General features: G+C 38.4%; 1 protein-coding gene across 5 annotated transcripts in view; it reads right to left on the bottom strand.

Annotated features, from left to right (window-relative positions):
* Positions 1–20,621, bottom strand: part of SHOC2 (SHOC2 leucine rich repeat scaffold protein) — a 66,834-nt gene that overhangs the window by 22,804 nt on the left and 23,409 nt on the right. For all 5 annotated transcript variants that reach the window (XM_075107691.1, XM_075107690.1, XM_075107692.1 and 2 more), the window contains exons 2-3: positions 14,809–15,746; positions 301–438 (exon numbers count right to left, since the gene is read on the bottom strand). In XM_075107691.1, coding sequence (XP_074963792.1) covers positions 301–438; positions 14,809–15,511 — 841 coding nt within the window. In that variant the 5' untranslated portion in view covers positions 15,512–15,746. The remainder of the gene's footprint in view (positions 1–300; positions 439–14,808; positions 15,747–20,621) is intronic.

The raw sequence follows: 20,621 nt of genomic DNA, 5'->3' as shown, positions 1-20,621 counted from the left end.
ACAGACAAGCTGTAGACATTTACTCATAACCACAGAACACATTAAATCAGAGTTAGAAGTGATGGATTTTTTCCTTGTAACTGTCATTCTTAGATGACGCTGCATTCTGCAGCACAGCTAGATTTAATACTATAATTCAGAGAGCTAGAAACTACATTTAAGGTAACGCACACCTTGCTTTTAATCTCAAGTGTGAAGCTGCCTTGAGCTGAACACCAGTCATTCTATGGTCACTGACCAAATACCCATTCTTAAATTTGTTTTGTGATTTATTTTCTCTTCTCCAGCCTCTTCACATACCTATGGTTTCTGGCAGGTCCAAAAGCTCATTGTGCTGCAAGTCAAGGTTGGTGATCTGTGTGCAGCTTCCAATCTCTTCTGGAAGATGTTCAAGCTGATTGTGCGCTACATCCAGCGTTGTGAGGTTACACAACTCACCTAAAAGCACACAAGAAAACCAAAACATCAAGTTCTTTAATATACAGCTCTAGACAATGACTTCCACACAGAGAATCAGACAGATTTGGGGATAATCTGAAAAAAGCTATTGCCATCATAAAGTTATACACATAAAATAAGGCCTTACAGGATCATCATTTCATCGGTTGGATCTAAAACCTGATCAACAATTTTGGAAAACTCAGGTAAAGCTTTTATCGATTCTCTGAAGAAATCTTATGTATTGATTTTCTTCTGACAGTTCAAGCTGTGGAACATGAGTACAAACCCTATACCTCACACTTGTTTCAAGATGAGTAGACATTTAAAACATCACAGAGTAAGTGAACTGTACTGAATTTTGAGAAATTGAGATATCTTTTTATACCATGAATTACTTTCAGGCACAAAATCAACAATTAAGAGACATGAAAGTTATTTGGCTGACAACCTAGATGATCCACCTGAAGTCCTGAGTGCTACTTTAAATCATTTTTAGTCATTGCAAAAGAGGCAACATATGATAGGTGTAAATAGGTTTACAGTTTACTTATTTACAGAGTATAATATTTTATATATGCAAGCAGAGCTACAGCAAATAAAAGTTTGAAATAAAAGGCTTAACTATTAAGCCTTAAAAAAAGATTGGATTTGCTTAGAGTGTAGAACTGCTTTACACTGCTGCTTCATTCCTCACATTTACACATTAATTTAAAAGTACATCTAGGCACAACTCTCTACATACAGTAGTTTCACCTATTTTAATGACAAACATACCATGTTCTGAGCAATAGCTTACTGGGTTTAAAAAAAAAACAACCACCTGTGTGCATGAATACAGGTGTATGCATTCACATTTTTTGCATCTGATGAAGGTGAGCTTAATACAAATTATTTGAACAGCTTCAACTCTACCCAGTAAAGATGAGGTCACTGTATTTGTATATAAGAGCATGACTCAGTGAGTAACAAATTTAGAAGAGTAGCAAATTCCTTTTGAGGAGCAAATGTCTATTTTTAAACTTCAGTGTTGTATCTTTGACACAATCCTTTAAGGATTTTCCCACCAGCCTGCAGGACTAACTTGGGCAAGTTCTGGCGTATAGCGTCTACCCATTAGATCAGCAGATAGTCACAAATGGTGATTCAATAAATCATAAAATATTTGTGAATTCAAACTCTGTATTGAGTTGCGGGTGCCATGTAGCCACACTTACTACATAGCGTAAAACAGTAGTGAAAGGCCAGCAAAAAACACAAAAGCACCAACCCCAATAGCTTCATTATTCCATTTTCCTTAGGTTGTTAACATACAACTGATCTTATTTCCCGCATTTATTAACCCAAATTGGGATGTTTTTCTAGAAACTAGGCAGATGGAAATGTAAAGGTGGTGCTTAAGCAGGTCCTTCATCACTCTGTGTGTGTTCCCTCTCAAGTCAGCATTCTAGTGTATTCCAGGCAACCAGAGTCAACAGCCAAATGTGCTGTATCCAGTACTGCATAAACCACACATTTCTATCGCATTAATATGCAGAAGAAAGCAAATTTAAAACAAAATTGAGCAAGAGTTAATATTCTGTGGTAGGAGCATCTTTTTGTTATTCATGAAAACAAGTGGGCAAAGCGTAGAAGGCAACAGGAGGAAGAAAAGCATGAAGACTACTTCAAAATCCCTCCCTTTAAACAAAGAACAAGCCCCACGAATCTTTAGCAAGATAACTCAAGAACCTTCACATACTTTGGGGCAGTATTTTTCACTTCATGATTGCTGTTTTCATTTGTTTTCACTTCAGACCTAAACCAATGATATCAAGTTTGAAATATGGCATAAATTGCATTTCATCACACTGATTTCTCATTTACTTGACTCTTCCCACTCTACATCTGCTGAAGTTGAAGACAGACTTGGGTTTTTGCAGCAACATTTGCTACACTTCATTTTTGCACCTGCTGAAAACGTTGACAACAGCAAGCTATGTGTTTGAAACAAACATCTAACTAGCTAATTCTGGGGAGGGGAAAAAAAAAAGACAAGATATGCCGATGTTTATATAGACAATTAAGGGCAAGCCAACACTTCGGTTTAATTTGGATAGCCATACTCGTTATATTAAAGATACATGCATTATTTTAAAAGGCAACACTGGTAAACAGTTCATAAAAATTTTGAACATTAAAATAGATTGAGGACTGCCCAAAGTTTAGACTTTAGAACAGAAATCAAGCAAAAGTTAAAGCCCTATCATGAAGTACAGTGACCTAAGGAAAGCAATTTCAGCTTTTAGTTCTCATTGTTCAGTCAGGAATCTTGCTCTTGGAAGTAATAACACTTATGGTTTGATAGCATCTTACCAAAATGTTCTTTTTTTCCCCCCTAAGGGCAGCGGGAGAGGGGAGATGAAGTGCTGTTGGCACTGAAATTCTTTCAGTACTTTGACTTGAATTGCTGAGACACACCACAGCGTGTGTAAGTCAACAAAAAGCACTCAAGGTACATTTCTCCTGTTGTTCTCCATGATGTATGGAAAAAATTCTTACATCCAATATGCTTAACAAGGTAAAAAAAAGTTTAGTTGACGTGATAGAGGCTCATCTTCACATGCAAAGGCACACAGAGGCCCAGCAGCGGGTGGTAGAACCCAAATACTGACTGTCCCAGGAGAGCGATCAGCCCCATGGCCAGTGTGAGGCCCATGACAGTGAGTAAATGGAAAGGGTCTCCAGAGCACCTCACAGACTGAGGGCTGTTACTACATATAGGGCTTGAACACCTACTATGAGGTGCAGGGAAGAGCAACTTGTGATGGTAAGAGTTGCTATGGGATCCTTAGGGAAGGAAAAAGGGAAGAATCAACATGGTTTAAGATGGACAAGTTGGGGAAAATAGAGGGATAAGGCAATAAAAGGGTCCAGTCCAAACCAATGCTGGTCACGCCCTGTGGCCAGTCAGCACCATCTGTCCCATCTTCTCCTTAAACTATTTTCCAAGGTACCATGACCAACACTACTGAAAACATCCCAGTACGTGGGACTAGAACCACTCCAGCCATGGAGAGCGCGCTGCCGGCAGGCCAGCAGCTAAGGAGCAGGGGCAGCTCTTTCACCACTGACTGATGGCAGTGATTTACCCCATGAATGGGCCCACTGTGCACTGCACTGCTGCACAACAGCAGCTCTTTCACAAATTATGCCAGGATAAACACATGGCATAAACAATCAATACAAAGAATAATGATCTGCAAGAACAAAGCAGCCAAACTTCAAGCCATCTGCACAATGCTCTTCCTAGGAGACAATGTAAAGCCAGCTTGTTTCAGTGACTGGAAGTGTCCTTCTTATTGTCTGAACACTGGCAACTGTACTGAAGGAACTGCTCCTCAAAAAAGACGAAAGTAAGTTTCACCAAGATGCAATTGAAATCTGACATTTTTGCTTGGCCAGTGTAAAAAGCATTATCTCAAAATCAAAAAGAAAGTTTTCCTAAAAGATAGATTTGCTCAGGTACGAAAAAAATGGCTCATGAGCAAGGTGCTCATGATCTTATTCATATTAAAAGAATCAACATTTGCTCTTTTCTGGTGTACTACAGAAACGTTGCTGAAACACGTTTGTATCTTAATCAATTTAACAGAAATACACCAGCTAGAAGTGTGCTGCACCTCAGAATCAGCCTTAACCGAAAGTTTACTAAAGAAAAACCCATTGCCGTTCACCACATGGACAACTCCAGCATCACTCCACCAAAGCACTGCTCGAACACCCGAAATCACTGGAGTAAGGCAAGCACTACTTTAGGGAAATAGTAATCACAGGTAAAATGAACTAACTCTTTTCACCGCAAGTAAGGGCCAAAACAGACAAATTTTAAGTAGTAGTAGACAAATTTTAAGGATTCTCTATGGACTACTTGCAACTGCATTGAAGCAACAAGCATCCTCAGAGCAATTAAAAAATAAACTAGGAAGGTACTGGGGTTTGTGGTTGGGTTTTTCTTTTTTTCTTAATACTATATTACACTGTAATTGCAAGGAAAAAAAAAAAGGCAACTGAAGCTCAAAATCTGCCAAGAAAGCAGACAGAAATTGCATGTACTAGCTGGCTTGACAATAAAAGATTTTGAAATAGAAGTAATGCCCATATGAAATATATAAACCAGTTTCTCTATAAATAATCTTCACAAAATGGTTAGTTACACCCTATTATGTAGTTTTTAAAAACTTAAATTTTAAGAGGTTCTACAAGATAAACAAGATTTCAGAGAATTGACATGCATTTTTCAGATAAAATAATTTGTGAAGACTCCAAACCACCTTCCAGTTAAAAACTTTGTTAAAAACACAGCTAAGTATACCTCTCAACAATCCTTAACAAAGGTGGAGTGAGCAATCACCCACTGTTGTTCTCATATGCACGGAGACTAAATGTTATAGTATGACAAAGCTAAATATACCTGCTGAAAAACCCCAGCATTATGAAATAACGATTATTTTCTACATAACGAGGCAGAATATAGTCCTATTATGTGGCCAACCTTGAAATCCTGTTACGACAAGAGGACCAGAAAGGACCAAGTTACATGCCCTGACTTACATAACTCTGAAAATTCTTCTTGGCTATTTAAAATACGGCTTCACTGAAAAAGTATAGAAGCACACACAAATTAACAGTCATATACGGAGAGGGTATAAATCAACAGCAAAGAGCCTTCAGTGTCTCCTACTACTAATTCACTGCATGGGCAACACTCCTGGATGGCAAACACAATTTGTAATATAACCTGTTTTCCACTGGATTAACTCTGTGCCTGCCCATGCTTAAGCAGATTGAAAATTATGAAATCCTTCATGACATGATAAATCCTGGGCCAGATGACACAGCAAGAGGATCAAAACTGTTATGGAAAGTACAAGGAAGACGAGAACGCAATTATTAGTGGGACTTCAGGCTGATGTGTCAGAACACTGGTTGTAAGCTAATTTGTAAAGAATTACCCAAAACCAGCAATGCTGGGAACACATCAAAAATAGTTCCCATAACTTTGCTAGTTATTCATCTCTCACTAGATTCTCTGCTGGCACCAAAAAAAAAACCAAACAGGCAAAAGAATTTTTAGTCTGTCTACAAAACTTTTTGGGATGTGTCCTGTTTTTAGAAAAAAAAGAACAATTCTACAGTTTCAGAATCTTTTCCCTCTCTGAGATCTGAGTACATCACTGTAACAGACAGCCTGAACGTTTTGCTGTGCATTACCAACTGCCCAAAAGAACAGTTAAACAGTCAGAGCTATTTTGAATTATTACCACACAACTATAACTTGCACAGAAGAATTATTGAGTAGAAAGAACGCAATTTTAATATGGTCACAAGTGACTTACGTACCAAAGTTAAAATATTCATAGAAGTAAGAAATAAGCACATTAAAATATTTAGAACTTGCAGAATGCACAACAGGATCTAGTTATGGGAATCACTCAAAAACACAGAAGCTAAGCTTAACTGAAAAGAAAGACTCAAAATATGGTCTAAAACAAGCTACAACAAGACAGAGCAGCCAAACTCTTCTTATTTATTGTTTATAACTGAAAGTAACAAATACAAATAAAATTAAAAACATGTTCAAACAACATTTTAAACATGTGAAACATGTAGAAGAAACAGTCTTAGCAAGGGCTCAAGGCAGGATTTGAGCTGGGCAGTAGAATAAACCAGCAGGAACCTCATGAAGTGCCAAAGACGACGTCTTGCATTTAGTGTGGAATAACCCTGTAAAGCAGTACAGCCTTGCACCAGCCAGCGAGGAAACAGCTCTGCTGGGAAGGACTAGGGGGGGTGCTGGTGAAGCTGAACCTGGGGTCACATCTTGGATCCTCTTCATTTTGAGTGTGGAACAAGCCTGTTTGCTCTCAAGTAATCAAGGCTAACCACCTACCGGGCTGCAATAGCAATGGCAGCCTGAGGGAAGCAGTTATTTCCCTCTGTTCAGCATTTATGAAAGTATTCAAACAGTTAATTGCAGCATTGATATAAAAAAAAAAAGCTGGACTTCTAACAAGCTGTAAGTATTTACACTCGGTGCATCATCCCCGTAAGCTCTGCAAGTAGATCAAAAAGGCAGGACTACTTAGTCATTATCCTAAAGCCAGTCTAAAGAAAAATGTTATCAGGAGGAATTTGAGTAGTTGACAAGATGAAACCAAGTCCCCACAAGAGCCTTCACAGGAATCAGAACCCAGACACCAAAGCTGAAGCTAGCCAAAATCAAGTTCTTCACCCTTCCTGCAGCTCAGGAAAGCAACTAGAATTGGATCAAATAAGCGATCATTTTCTGACTTTTAAGGAGCAGCACACACGTATCCGTGCCTATATTTATTACACTTCTGTTCACAACTTCATGCTTTTATCACATTAGAATACAAAAATAGAAAAATATTCTCAACTGCTGTGTTTGCAAACATTAGCGTGCCACCTAAGCCCAAGAACACAACTTGGCTTCCTTCAAACTGCTGAAACAGAAGAAGGGGTTCTTAGATACAAATAACAAATAAATACTTCTCTATATTGTCAGGTCTGCTAAAAAAAGGGGAAATGAAATTCAGAGCATCACTGAAAAGCTTTGCAACTAACAATTCATTTAATAAGGAGGCGCTATATTCAGCATGCAGTGAGTAGACATGAACTAATGCAGCTGCACACATCTGGTTTGCTGTCTATGCTACTGAAAAACAAACAGGTGCAAGTGTTATGAAAAAGAGTTTCAAAGTAGTGAAGAAACCACAAATTATCTAAATATTGGGTAGATGGGGGAAGGGAGGAACAGAAGAGAGTCTTAGAGACATTCCAAGTCTGGTGTAGGCAGATTCCCTGAATTACAGTCTAAAAATATTTCCCTTGCAGAACAGCCCTGACCAGATTCTCCATAGAATAAGAGTTGCATTCACAGACAGAAAACACAATATTTGGAACCTTAAGAAACTTGCAGAAACTATGCAAACGTCATTTCAACTGTGTTGAACCTATTTGAGCTGCGTGTGTGAAGAGGACAAAAATATCCGAAACCGGTATAAGACGCAACCTTGTCTTTGCATTCATCAAAGAAAATATTATCAACTTGATTGTGCAAAACAATTCCTTCAACACAACATGGAGGAATGCAATAAAACTCTCAATACAAGAAATGCAAAAGACTTGCTTAAGTAACAGCCTGCAAATTGAAGCATTTGCTTGGCCTCATCCCAAGACAGTTCCTCTGGTTTTCATCCTTCTCGTGCTGACTGCCTGACTCACCAAAGCATTCACATTCTTCTATTCTAATCTTCAACTTTTTGATCTCAGTGGAACAGACAATTTACCAGTTATGGCAATGAAGCTGGAGTCCACCTTGTGAACTCATTTCCACGGTTATCCCTCCAGACTGTGTTTTGGCAAAGCTTCCACATAGAAACCTTTCCACCAGAGATTCAAGAGTCAAGTGAACAGGTAAGTTCTGCTTTTGCACTCAGTGTGCGTATATATTTTTTTTTTTCAACAGCTGCATAACAGTGACCTTTTAATCAAGAACAACATTCAAAGCACACTTGTGGACCTTGCTAAGGATGCAAAGCATTTATAGGAGTTTAAAGGGAAAAAATGGTCAAGCCCTTGGAAGAGAAACCTGAAGAGACAAGCAGTACCAGACTCAGGAAATCCCTGATATGAAAATAGCTGGATCTGGGAAAGGAGTCAGGCTAAGCCTCATACATACACTTACCCTGGTTTTATACAGATGTTTGTTTAGGGCTACAGTGAGAAGCAGGATACTGGGCAAGATACACTCTGAAAGTTTACCACCACTGTTAGGTAGGATGCAATTTGTAAGAAAGACTAGGTTCACAAAGAGCAACATAGAGCAGCTTTGCCATCAAGACACTTGTACGAATGAATTCTCACCAGTATACATAAAAATATAACAAAAAATTGCTTCAGGACAGTGGGGCTGAGCTGATGCTACCAGGACTCCAATAAACTACACAGGGTTTTGTGAAACAAGACATGGAAAGCAGGGGGAAAAGGAAGGAAAAAAGATTCTGAAAATACAATCTGATGCATTTTCTATGGCTCTCTGCAGAGAGCAATCCATCCTTCTTCAAACCACTTGCAGTGCACTTCACATGCTCTTACACACCATGAGCAATCCTGCCTGGGAGGTTTAAGTGAGCTGCAGCAAGCCAAGGTGATTTAACAGCTCAGTGCAGGCAAAAGTGAACTGCTCTGTTCCAGTGCATGCTCTCCCACTCCTCCTCCTCCTCCACCAGCTCCAGTCTTATCTGAAACTTCACTGATTTCAACTAAACTAAACTAATAGACAACAAAAATAGCAAAACCATTAAAATTTTTCTGTTAGTTGTGTGAGATAAATCAGCTCACCAAGAAACAGCTGAGATGGAAGAGGCAGAAGTGAGCCCCTGGGAAGCTGAGGTGGGGAGTGGATAGTATCCCTTTCAGCATCATGAAGCTGTTCGACATCAGCACAGCCATTTCATGAAAACTCCCCAATTCAGCTACTCTTGAAAAGAGCTTTTGGCTAGACATGCAAAAAAAAGTTATTAAAAAAACTTGGGATATGTCTTCCGTTAAATGGATTTTTAAGTATTTTTAGATCTTATTCACACAAATATATTTATACTTGAAAATACAACAATGCATATCAAGACCTCAGATTACTGTACAGTATTAAAATAATTTCAATCACATTGAAAATGTATAAGCAATATATATGTTGCTGGAAAAGTGTTAAGAGAAGTCCAATAAATGACTAGTAGCAATTATTTGCTAGGTACCCAGAGCCTGAGTTCCACAGAACCATTGAACAGTTTGAATTGGAAAGGACCTTTAGAGGCCATCTAGTCCAACCCCCCTGCAGTAGGCAGTGACATCTTCAGCTAGATCAGGTTGCTCAGAGCCCCGTCCAACCTGACCTTGAATGTTTCTAGGGATGGGGCCTCCACAACGTCTCTGAGCAACCTGTTCCAGGTTTTGATGAATTACTAAAAGACTATCCTTCTTCCAAAATACAGTTATTTTCTTAATTTTTTCATTTACTGCATAAGTTCAGTTGAGTAAATAACTATTTTAAATTAAGAAGCCTTCTGAATATTGAAAAGACAGGGAATGTTACGGTCATCATCTTACCTATAATAAAGCAACTGGATGCAACAGAATGAGATGTTCTGAATTCTGGGGCAGAAAAAAAAAAAGACCAGAAACACACACATCTGTTGACTAACTCTAGATAATTACACTTCCTCTTTCTCACTGTTTGTTTTAAATGCAAAGTAACTTTTCCCCCAGTGTAGTCACCTCATTTAAGTCTATATTTTTTAACTACTAAAGACAGTTTAAAGCCCAAAATAGAACCAAACTTTAGACTACTTCCCAGCAGCTCAGTGCTGGTAGGTTCACCTCTTCTAGGTTTTCCTCAAGACGATACACACTTAACAGGTCAGTTGTTTTAAAGCAGTTTCCAGGACCACTTAAAATCTGATAAACTATGTTTTTCAAACAACTTTTTGTTAAGTGTTTTACCTTCACTCAGACTTTCCAGAAATGTTTTAGAGTTTGTTTCAGGTTTCCCTAAAAGGAATCTATTTCTAACAAGTATTAATACTGTATGCTTGCACAGCAAGCAGTTGATGTTCTAGATAAGCATTTCTAGAAACTTATTTTGAAATCACATGACCACTAGTATAGTTTCTACATGTCATCTATCAAATAAGGAACATTACCACAGGATTGGAGACTATCAATTCAAAATTTAAGATAGGAGAAATAACAAGGGGAGATGCTGACAACTTCAGCCATCTAAACACTATGCAGACCAACAGAATTTGCAGGAAAGTAAAAGGCATAAAGAGAGAGACAAAAAGTGATTTGAAAAAATATCAGTAAAATATTAAATTAGTTTGGTATAAAGAGTTATGCCAAGGGTTAAAAGCAGTTTTCTAAAAAAAATATGGAAGATCTAGTTTATTCAGTCTAATTAACCTAGACTCCACAAAGATGTCTAATGGAGTAGAATACAGAAGATAACTAGGAGGCTCTGGTGACTAGAAAAAGATGTCAAGACACCTGAAGAATTGACTACAACTTGCTACGGACGTAACAGGGCTAAAAGTAAAGTATCAGCTTGGATGGAGATTACCTCTCCAGAACTCTAAAGAATCCACCTCAATGACCAATCTTGACAGTGTCTACAGCAATTACTTAGTCTAAAAGCAAGGGTTTTCTAGCAAGCTAGAGGCATTGGAAGAAACAGGTAACTAAAAATAGACACTGTACGAAATTTAGTAGTGTAAAAAAGAGTGCAATTCTACTAGCATCACAAGGTTGACCTCTGGCGGAGAGGGAGAACAGAGAAGGCAAAGAGTGCAGGTGTCTTAGGTGGTCACAAGAGCATTTGTATGCTAAATCTAATATAGCTGCAATATGATCCAGATGCACAGTTATCTCCAGCACAAAGAGTGAAGCTCTCATCTGGAATGGTCTGTTCAAACCTACCAAGCATGCTCAGCATACAAAAGACAAGACAACACAGAAAACAGCGGGGTGACAGAAGGAATGGAGATTTTATGCAAGACTAAAATTGTAGCCTGAGTAACAGCTGGGAGAAGGTACGACTACTGCAGCACATACAGTAGGAGAGCAAATGTAAGCAACAGAGGGAAACTGCTGCATCTAAGAACTGTGAAACATCACTGGCACAAAAATCAACTACTCAGACATATTGGGTGTTGGGAAAAAGTTCTCAAACATCAGAGCACGTAAAACTCCAGGACATACTTTTGATTTCTTTCACTGAAAGAAGGAGGAAAATAAACTTTATTTTATAAGGCTGGAGACTAAAGATGCCTAGAAAAGTAATTAAATAGGATGATTGCTTACAAATCAGGTGACCCTTTATTTCAAAGCAGCAAGGTCCTCTAGTTGGAAAGCCTTTTATAATTATACAGAACTGGTATTTGTGTTCAGTGGGCGTGAATGCTATCACAACTCTCTAGCACCAGCACAAGACTAATTCCATCACACTCAACACTGGCTCTTTGAGGGAACAGTATCAGCATCCATTTACCTCACTGAAGCCTCTGGGTTTAAATTTTTTTTTTTTTTTTGGTCCAGGGTAACCTTTTGTAGCACATCTACCTCCAAAAGACAAAGCAAAGAAAACCAAGGATTCTTCGCATAGTTGTGTACCAGACTGGTAACACAAACACGTCATAGCTAACTGCTGCGAGACTCTTCCTGGCTGGCCAAGTCAGTGGGTTACATAAGCTTTGAATTTTTAAAAATTTGAACAAGCACACTAGCTTACCATCAGATATGTGAGCCTTAGGCCTTAGAACAATGGGGTATTTTCAAAAAGAATTTGAAGTGCTCCACATGATATTGCTTTATAAAAGATAATGGCCTCATTTTACTTCCCGCTTTGCAGCAACAAATTTTTGTGTTATTTACAAGCTGATAATGTAAGTGTTGGCTTGTATGTAGTATTTAGGAACTGCATTATAAACATACAAGGGATTAAAATTATTGGGACTTAAAAGGCAAGTTTTTTTAAATATGCACATGTAAAATGTAGAGAAATAACAAGTGTTTACAAAAAGAGAAATTCCATTGGAAAGTAAGAAATACATTTCTCAGCAGTTTCATTTTTCAGCTGTGTTTCCAACTCAAACATTTCATCTTTGTACTAGAACAAAGATACATGAAAGTGAGTGAGTAGAAATCAATTACAAAAGTGAAACTATCTTGTCTGTTTTTACTATTTGATAAAAAAGGTTTTCAAACACCTTTTTTGTATGTCTTAGCAGTTAAAATTATTTGTGTTACTTAAGTTCAGAAATCCTTTATTTATTTTTTAACTGACTGAATTGCAGGCAACCTAGTCAGAGAAATTTACTTTGAATAAAAAAGGATGCTGTTGAACAGAGCGATTTCCTTTCTAAATTCTTTATAAGGGTGACAGTCATCTTGCATTTGTGCTTCTAAAATGCCTTCCACAATGAGGTGCTGACCCGTAACAAGGAACATGGGCATTATCACAATACAAATACAGGCGCGACTAACTGCTGGATACAAAGACAGAAGTAAAGTAGTTAATGTGCTCAAGCTAGGGTTTGATAAAGAACTGAGAACACTGCCTATATGCGTATCAAGACAAGAATTAAAAAAAAAAGAAAAAAGTCACATATTCCTTCATGATACATATATCTACTAAATTTCTCCATGAAACTGTTACACATGATCTCTTTCAAGATTATTGTGAACAAACATATACAGAAACCATATACTTCAATGTAAACTTAACCATAAGAATTCAACAAACAAAATAGTTAAGAAACAAAGAGATTCCAGCAGCAACAATAATGTCTGCAGTATCAAACACACCTACAAGAAGTTTCTGAAGGGCAACACCAAACACTGGAATGCAACATCTAACACTGGAATGCAACATCTCACAGAAGTTTTTTCTTCACACACTAGTATTAATTTAAATTTATGCAGTACTATCCCCAGCTGAACCTCAGAAGCTGGCTCTTTGCTAGATTACATTTAATAACTGAGCCACAAACAGGCCCAGATAAAGTACTAACAAATGTGTAATACAGCTCAACCAGCTAAATCTGCCTCAATTTCTTCAATGTATGTAGAAACACATGGTAGGCTGGGGTTGGTTTGTTGTTTTTTTTTTTTTTTTTTTTTTGCAAACATCAGACTCATGGTTTCCAGTATGATTCTTTGATTAGTAAAAGATTCAAAGAGGCGGTTGGACTTAAAGTCAAGTGTAAAAATAGGTCAAAATTATAATTCCCCAGTTCTCCCCGGGGAAATTCCCAGGATTGCTGAGGTGCTCGTGCCAGCTCAGAAATCATGTTGATCAGGAAACATCCCACATTAACCATCAAAATTTTGCCTAGCAAAAATCTGCTTCTGTGGCTATAGGAGAATCCATTCCAATAGCTGCTACAGGAAGCCGAAGGCAGACCAACAACTGACAGCCTCATACATTTCTTCACTCCTTTTATCATGTACAGAAGCTGTGTGTACCGGACATTGCTGGTAACATGACTGGCAGTTTCAGCCGTGCCCAGGAGTTCCTGCCATCAAGAACATGTTATCTTATGTATCTTGCATATCAAGGTGCAGGAGAAAGAGGCAAACACTGCTGGTTTGAAAAAGCTCTATTAGGGATCCAAACAGGAGCATTTCCCAAGTTTTGCAAAATTAGTGACCATAGGGGCCAACTTCAGTAACCTTTAACGTACTCGCACACTGGTTTGGTTAACAGGAAAAAGTCCCACAGCAGCTTTTAAAAACAGGGCACAGGAATTATTACTCATAGTGTAACAAGGGCTTTTACAAGTTTTTTGCCTCACTTGAAGAAAGCTGAAGCAGTTTCTTAACTGCATGAAGCTTATGCTCCCCCTCCCCCTAAAGGGATTAAAGCTATGCTTGTATTTTAAAAACTAGTGATGCATAGAAAGAAACCACTGATGATAGACTCTCCCTTTTATGAGGCACACGCATTGTTCAAATGTTGTTTGAAACACTGTGATAAAGAGGTGTTTTCCATGAATCAGAACCTATTAGGGAGAACTTAGGGGTTCTTGATATACAGCTACTCCAGCACATTTTTTGTAACAAACTATTTAAATTAATAAGCCATTTTCATACTATTTTACCATCTTTCAAACTTTCATAACAATGTTTGGAAAAACAAATATTATTCATTAAAAAGTTTTAAGAATCATCAGCCATGCATACAACTTTTGGTCACTTTCTATTAAGAGTCCATGTATTAATATATTCATGACATAAAAGGTAGAGGTTTTTCACAAATCATTAACCTACATTATTAACAGCTATGGCATCCAACAGCTTGCTCGCGGTAACAGCATGTAGCTACCTATTCTACCTTGTATTACCATGGTCACACCCCTCTGAAACATGCCCATAATGCATTTATAACTTGCAACAGCTCATAAATGATTTATAAAGAAATCTTAAAATGAAATATGCCCCATACCTTTTTCTTTTTAAACCATCTGGGCTTTGAAGACACAATATGTGAAAGCACAAGGCAAAGATGAAAACAAGATACATCTGATTTTAAAGATGATAGATGAAGAAAAAGAGCTTTTGTTGTTAAAAAAATCCAAGGTATTGATTATTCTCAATATAAGCTAACATTGCAACAGTATGATCATCAGCACAATTTTATGAAGTTTTAAATAGGTAAAGGCACCTGGAGAAGTGGCAGTTTTCATATACTTAACTAAATTGCAAAATGAACATAAGCACAGAATTAAATTTTCAATCAGTGTAATCGCTTACCAATTTCAGCAGGTAGTTGCTTGATTTTGTTCTCTCGTATGCTAAGCATGGTGAGTTTTGACAAGTTTTTGATATCCTTTTCCACAGTAGTTATACGATTAAAGCGTAGGTAAAGAGTGGTGAGAGAGCTTAGCCTATACACCACCGAAGGGATTTCTCTAAGTTTGTTATGCCGCAGGTCAAGCATGCGCAGTTTCTTCAAGTTATCAAGAGAGTCAGGCAAACTGGTAAGTGAGTTTTCACTCAGGGCCAGTGTCACCAGGTTCACAAGACAGCCCACCTCTGCCGGTAAGGACTGCAGTTTGTTACTGTATAAATAAAGTTCTGTTAACTGCGTTAGCTCTTTGATAGCTGATGGAAGCATGTGTATAGACCTCTTGGACAAGTCCAAGCGCGTTGAATTCTCTTCCCGGCATTTATTTAGCTCTTTGATCACTTCAGCATTGCTGGATTTTTTGCGGGTACCTGTGGCTGGATTAGGTCTTTTAATTGTATTGTCCACTGAAAAAGCTACCCCAGGCTGCGTGCTACTGGAGTCCTTCTTTCCATCTTTGGCATCTTTCCCTTTGGTCTTAGGCTCCTTTTCTTTGCTCTCTTTCCCAAATCCTCCAGAGGCTTTGGCCTCCTTCTCCCTTTCTTTTGATGATGGGACTTTTGGATCCTTCTCTTTACAGTCCTTTTCTTTTCCTAGATTACTACTCATGGTGACTCAACGTTTAGCAAGCACCACATGAAATCTGCTTCTGAAGTTGACAAGAACAATTCACTGCTGAGGCGACAAGGATCCTTAAAGCATGCAAGCGTTGAACCAAGGGAGAAGCTTCGGAGGTGTGATACCCATTTGCTACATATTGGTTCTGAAGGCACTCTTTCCTAATCCTGGTATCAGGAGATTCAGTGGTAGGGATTAGAAGGTCAAATGCTCCGTATTAGTATTTCTGTAACAGAGTGAGAAGAGAAGCCAAAGTTAGTGTTGAATGTTTCTACAGCAAGCCTGTGTTCACTAACTCAGGTTAATGATTTGTCCTTCTTTTCAAATGTCAGTGAAAAACCCAGTGCAAAACCAAAAAGACTACACCTATTGCTCAGAAGACCCACTGTAGTAGAAGAGCTATATTAATTAGTATACTTGAGGAAAGAAAAATTATACTACTTAAACATAATAGTGCCTTCACTAGTTCTTAGTGTAACACGCTGGTCATCAACATTAATATTCTCTCTCCCCTCCATGCTTAATCAGTCAATAAAAATTTGCTATAATTTTAAATGCCTGCCTCTTCAAACAAACCTGTACAGGCTTATTCTTTCAGCACAAAAGAGTCTCAGTTTGATCTACAGTGAAATCTAATATGCTACTGTAACGTGAACACCTCGCCTAGAGATCTCCTTTCTGACTGGCTCTGAACCACAGGTCTCTGATTTTAACATGGAGCAGAACGTTGTCACCAGCTTCACATGCTTTGAAGATGTAAACACAAGGCTTTTTAAAATAAACCTATCAAAAAGTCAACTGAAAGCTCAGAAGAAATAATATTATACTTCAACAAAGGCAAATTTATGAAGGAATCTCTCATGAGAGTAGGCTATAACGTATCTTTAGACAGTATCTTGAATTTCCCCCCTCAATGACTATAATGCAGCCTAATAAGCGAACAGATGTCTGAAACCTATAGAACCCCATTTACATTTATACAAAATCATCATGCATCATAGAAAGTAGCTTTGCTTCATGTTTCAATTCAAAACACATGACAAGCCTGAGAACTTCACGATTCTGAATACTCTGGAAAGGTCTCTGAATGTATCTTTGTGGAATAAAATAAACAGTTAATCAATGGCAACAGTAATTTCACATCTCCGCATTAGCCCACCTTTTAGCTTAGAATCAACTTTTCTTTGTTATACAGCATTCACTGATGAAGAGAGTTTGTATCTCAGAAGAGCACCTTGTTTCCCTGGCCACATGAGCTATGTTAAAACGCCCTTAAAACCTCCACAGGAGCTGCCTCCCTGTTCCGGCATTCCATCTTCTGCACAAGTTCATAAAGCTCATAATCAAAATCAATTAATAATATTTTGCATACTTAAGCCATCAGCAAGTACTAGAAATACAAACATTTTTTAGCAAAGCTCATATAACTATTTCTAGTTGCACGGTTATGCAATGTATGCTTGCCTTCAAGCATAAACGTGCTCAGAGAACACAAAGGAGCGCGCTTTGCTCAATATATTTGTTCACATTAAAAAGAAATAAACTCCATTTAAGGACAGTAAGAAGGGCAAGCCACTTTAGCTCAGCTGCAAATCAAGCTGTTTAGTAACAAAGCTCTAAAGAGAACCTCCCCCAGGAGGTGACTTCCAGTCCTTCACCCTGATTCATTACTGCTGCAGTATCACAAAGTGTGTGCTACAAACCCCATGATATCAGAAAACCCTACTGCCTCCAGTTACTGTGCTCTGGACAACTCCGTTGTGAAGGACCATGGCTGCTAGCAGCAGCAAGCAACAACAGCTCTTAACTTGGAAATTTAGAGTTCTCTAGAGCAGCACAAGCCGGTTCCTCACTGCACCCTTAAGATTTCCACCCAGCTTTTACACCATCCATTAACCTGACCTATCCTCAAGATTACCAACCTCACAACATTATATTTTAAAACTTGTTCTCACCACTGTATAATCTACGTGCCCATAAAACTCCAGCAATAAGAAATTAATGACTCCAAATGCAAAAAACACAGCTGGGTGGGAGCCTGAAATGCCTGACAATTTGTTTTCAGTATCAGAGGTAACAAAGAACCAAAAAACAACACTGTTTCTAAATTCTGATAGTACACAGAAAACTCAGCCATGTAGCAGTGCCAGACAGCTACTTCTCCGCATCAAGCCCCTGAAGTGCAAAATACTCAAAGGGCTGCTCCTCTCACAAGCTTTCAATTTAATCAAATTTAGGACCCGCCAAGAGATTTGTTTCATTTCATATGGGCTCTGCAGCTGAAGGTTTTGAAAGAGCCTCAGAAAGGAAGATGGCTAGAGATTAGTACTGCTGAAAGCAGCTCGGCAGTGCAAATGCTCCAAATACTCTGCACACATTTCACTGTCTTCGTTAGCAATTACTTTAATTGTACCTAAAAAAAAAAGGGGGGGAGCTCCTGGTTTCAATATGCCAGTTTAACATTCCATTTTCTGGTAAGGAACAAATATCTATTACCCGTACAAAAGGATAAAAAATTGAAAAGTCATTAAAAAGATCGTCTGAGACATATAAAGAAAATTCAGAGCAATACAAAGGGTCATGACCAGAGACTTCAACATCACCTCAGTTAAAGATGTTATGAGGCAGTCAACTTGCAGGCAAGCTACAGGCAGCCGTTTTCTAACACACAGAAACTGGAGCAAAGCTGACAGTTGCAACAGGCCTTCAAAATATACTCCCTGTTCAGAGCGACAAACAGTTAAATGTACTGCACCTATGTAATTTTTGTCTCTTTACTGAGGATTTTAATTATTGCCTGAGATCCCAAAATGTATTTAAAATAGTTTGAGAAGGTTTACCCTCTTTCTTTTCAAATAAAGTAATTCTCTAATACCTAGAATGATTACAACTAGCACTTATAAGAAAAAAAAAAGCTTATAATGAGAACTTTTCCAGATGAAACACAATAAAACCCAATGGTTTATGGAGGGGGGATTTTATCAAAGGAAATGCCTCGACTGGAGCAGCCTCAGCCCTCCGGAGTCACTGGCATCTCCCCTTTCCCCTGCCCACTCACCAGGGCTGGGATTCCCAACAGCAGAAGGTCCCACCGCCCTGCAGAGTGGTGGTGCACAGCAGGTACCAGCCAGGTTTCACCCAGTTACTCCATGAAGCAGTGAACTCCTCTGCCACAAGGCAGCATTTGTGCCCTGGTGATTCCTGTTACTCTTGACACCCCTGAAACCTTTCTTCCCCTCTTTGTTTTATTTCAGGAGAAAAGTCCTAGCAAGCACCAGAACCAGGGCAGAACTGTAATTCATGAGATAACCCTTTCACATCCTACAGTCCCCTTGGTCACCACACATCATCAACATCCACGAGTGAAGTAAGAGATGTCCAGGCAAGAAGTCTTCCTAACAAATAATGCTGACTTACACCCCAAATTAGCGAAACATGTGAAACAACTGTTCTGAGCTGTCTTCTAAGTACAGTATTATGTTCTTGTATCATAATATAGCAGGAGCACAGGACCTAAATAACTATATCAAACTCATCCTATTTCTAGTATTTTGTAATTTTTAATACTGCCATTGCAACCTAAAATTATTTTTAAGATACTTGCATGCAAAATAGATGAGGATACACATCTGTATGCTGTATGCTTTCAGTTAGCAGTACTGAAATCTTGCCGTTTCCTACATTAGTGACAGAGTCGTGTCTCGAAATTTAACAGGGCAACTACACTCAGAACTCCTTAATCCTTCCAACACGATACAAACGAAATGCTCAACTTCACATCAGCATCTCTGCAGAACTTCCATTTCCACTGCAGATCAATCAAGCTGATAGGGTTACTCACATACATCAAGTTAAGCATGCATGTAAACTTTTGGCAGACATGAGCTTAATTACATATTACTATGGAGGAAGCTAAATATGTTTCAAAAGGTTATTCATATTTTTCAAGCCCTTTTGGTTAAAGGACAAGAGTCATCATCAATTCTAAACTACAAACAAGCATTCATTGTATCTCTAAAGGAGAGCTTCTTTTAGAGATATTTTTAGCAAAAGGAAATTCAGTGAAATTAGCCAGTTCTGCCAACTACTTCCATTTTCCAATGCTGTTCAAACTGACTTCCTGTCAATATTAATTGACATAAAAACATTTAACTATTATATGCTGGAGAATTTGGAAAACTGAATAAGACTCTTGCTTGGTGCAGCATAGGAAGGAAAATAAAACTTCTAGAGAAGTTAAGGAAAATAATCTCTTCCTGTTACAGATTTTTTAAAGTAAAATATTTGTAAATAGCTACAAATAACCAGCATCAGAGTTTAATTCACTCCTCCTAATGTCTGGTGAACATAATCCAGATGTATTTATTTTTTTCTGTCAAGTGTAACTGATGAAACTTCAGAAACACATACAATTTCAGCTTAAACTGTATCACCTTCCTCAGCTGCCTGGAAAAGAATAACGCATTGACCTTGTATATTTTACTGATGATTTTTTTTTATATGTACAAGTAATTGAAAAGATATTTCAGTTACTCTGAACAACAGAACCCAAAACATTAATGCCATAAATGTTTTATAAAAAACACCATGGTAATGCAGGAACAATCTTGTCTGCAAGTCTAGTAATAATACTAAACTTATCACCTGCAACTTAGTAATATAAATACTGATGCTTCCTGGTCATTATCTAATACAATATGAGGCTTAAGATAAAGGATTTCATCCAACTGCTATTCAAATATGGCTGTAAAAGACTTAACTGTCTCCTATGCACTACTGTAGAACAACTTTGCTACCTCCTCTCAAAAAAAAATCCACTGCCAATATTACTTCACAGCTTAGTAAAGATTTCCACCCATTACATCTTTTAATTTTGATTTTATGTGAATAAACTCTTGAGCAGTTTTCATGCAGCGCTCTGATGAAATGTCACATCAGGCGACTGGTAGCAGGGCTGCACTGGTGCCGGGGTGACCAAACCCCAGGTGCCAGAGGAGGCCAGCCAGCAGGAATGGCCAAAGCTCACCTTGCTGACGGCACCAAGGTCCCACTGCAAGTGTCGCTGCCCCTGCCCCGAGCAGTGGGACTCCTCCAGAAGAGG

Source organism: Phalacrocorax aristotelis, chromosome 12 (assembly GCF_949628215.1).
Source record: "Phalacrocorax aristotelis chromosome 12, bGulAri2.1, whole genome shotgun sequence".
NCBI lineage: Eukaryota > Metazoa > Chordata > Aves > Suliformes > Phalacrocoracidae > Phalacrocorax > Phalacrocorax aristotelis.
The sequence above is the reverse complement of the archived record's forward strand: the minus strand, read 5'-3'. Positions and strand labels throughout refer to the sequence as shown.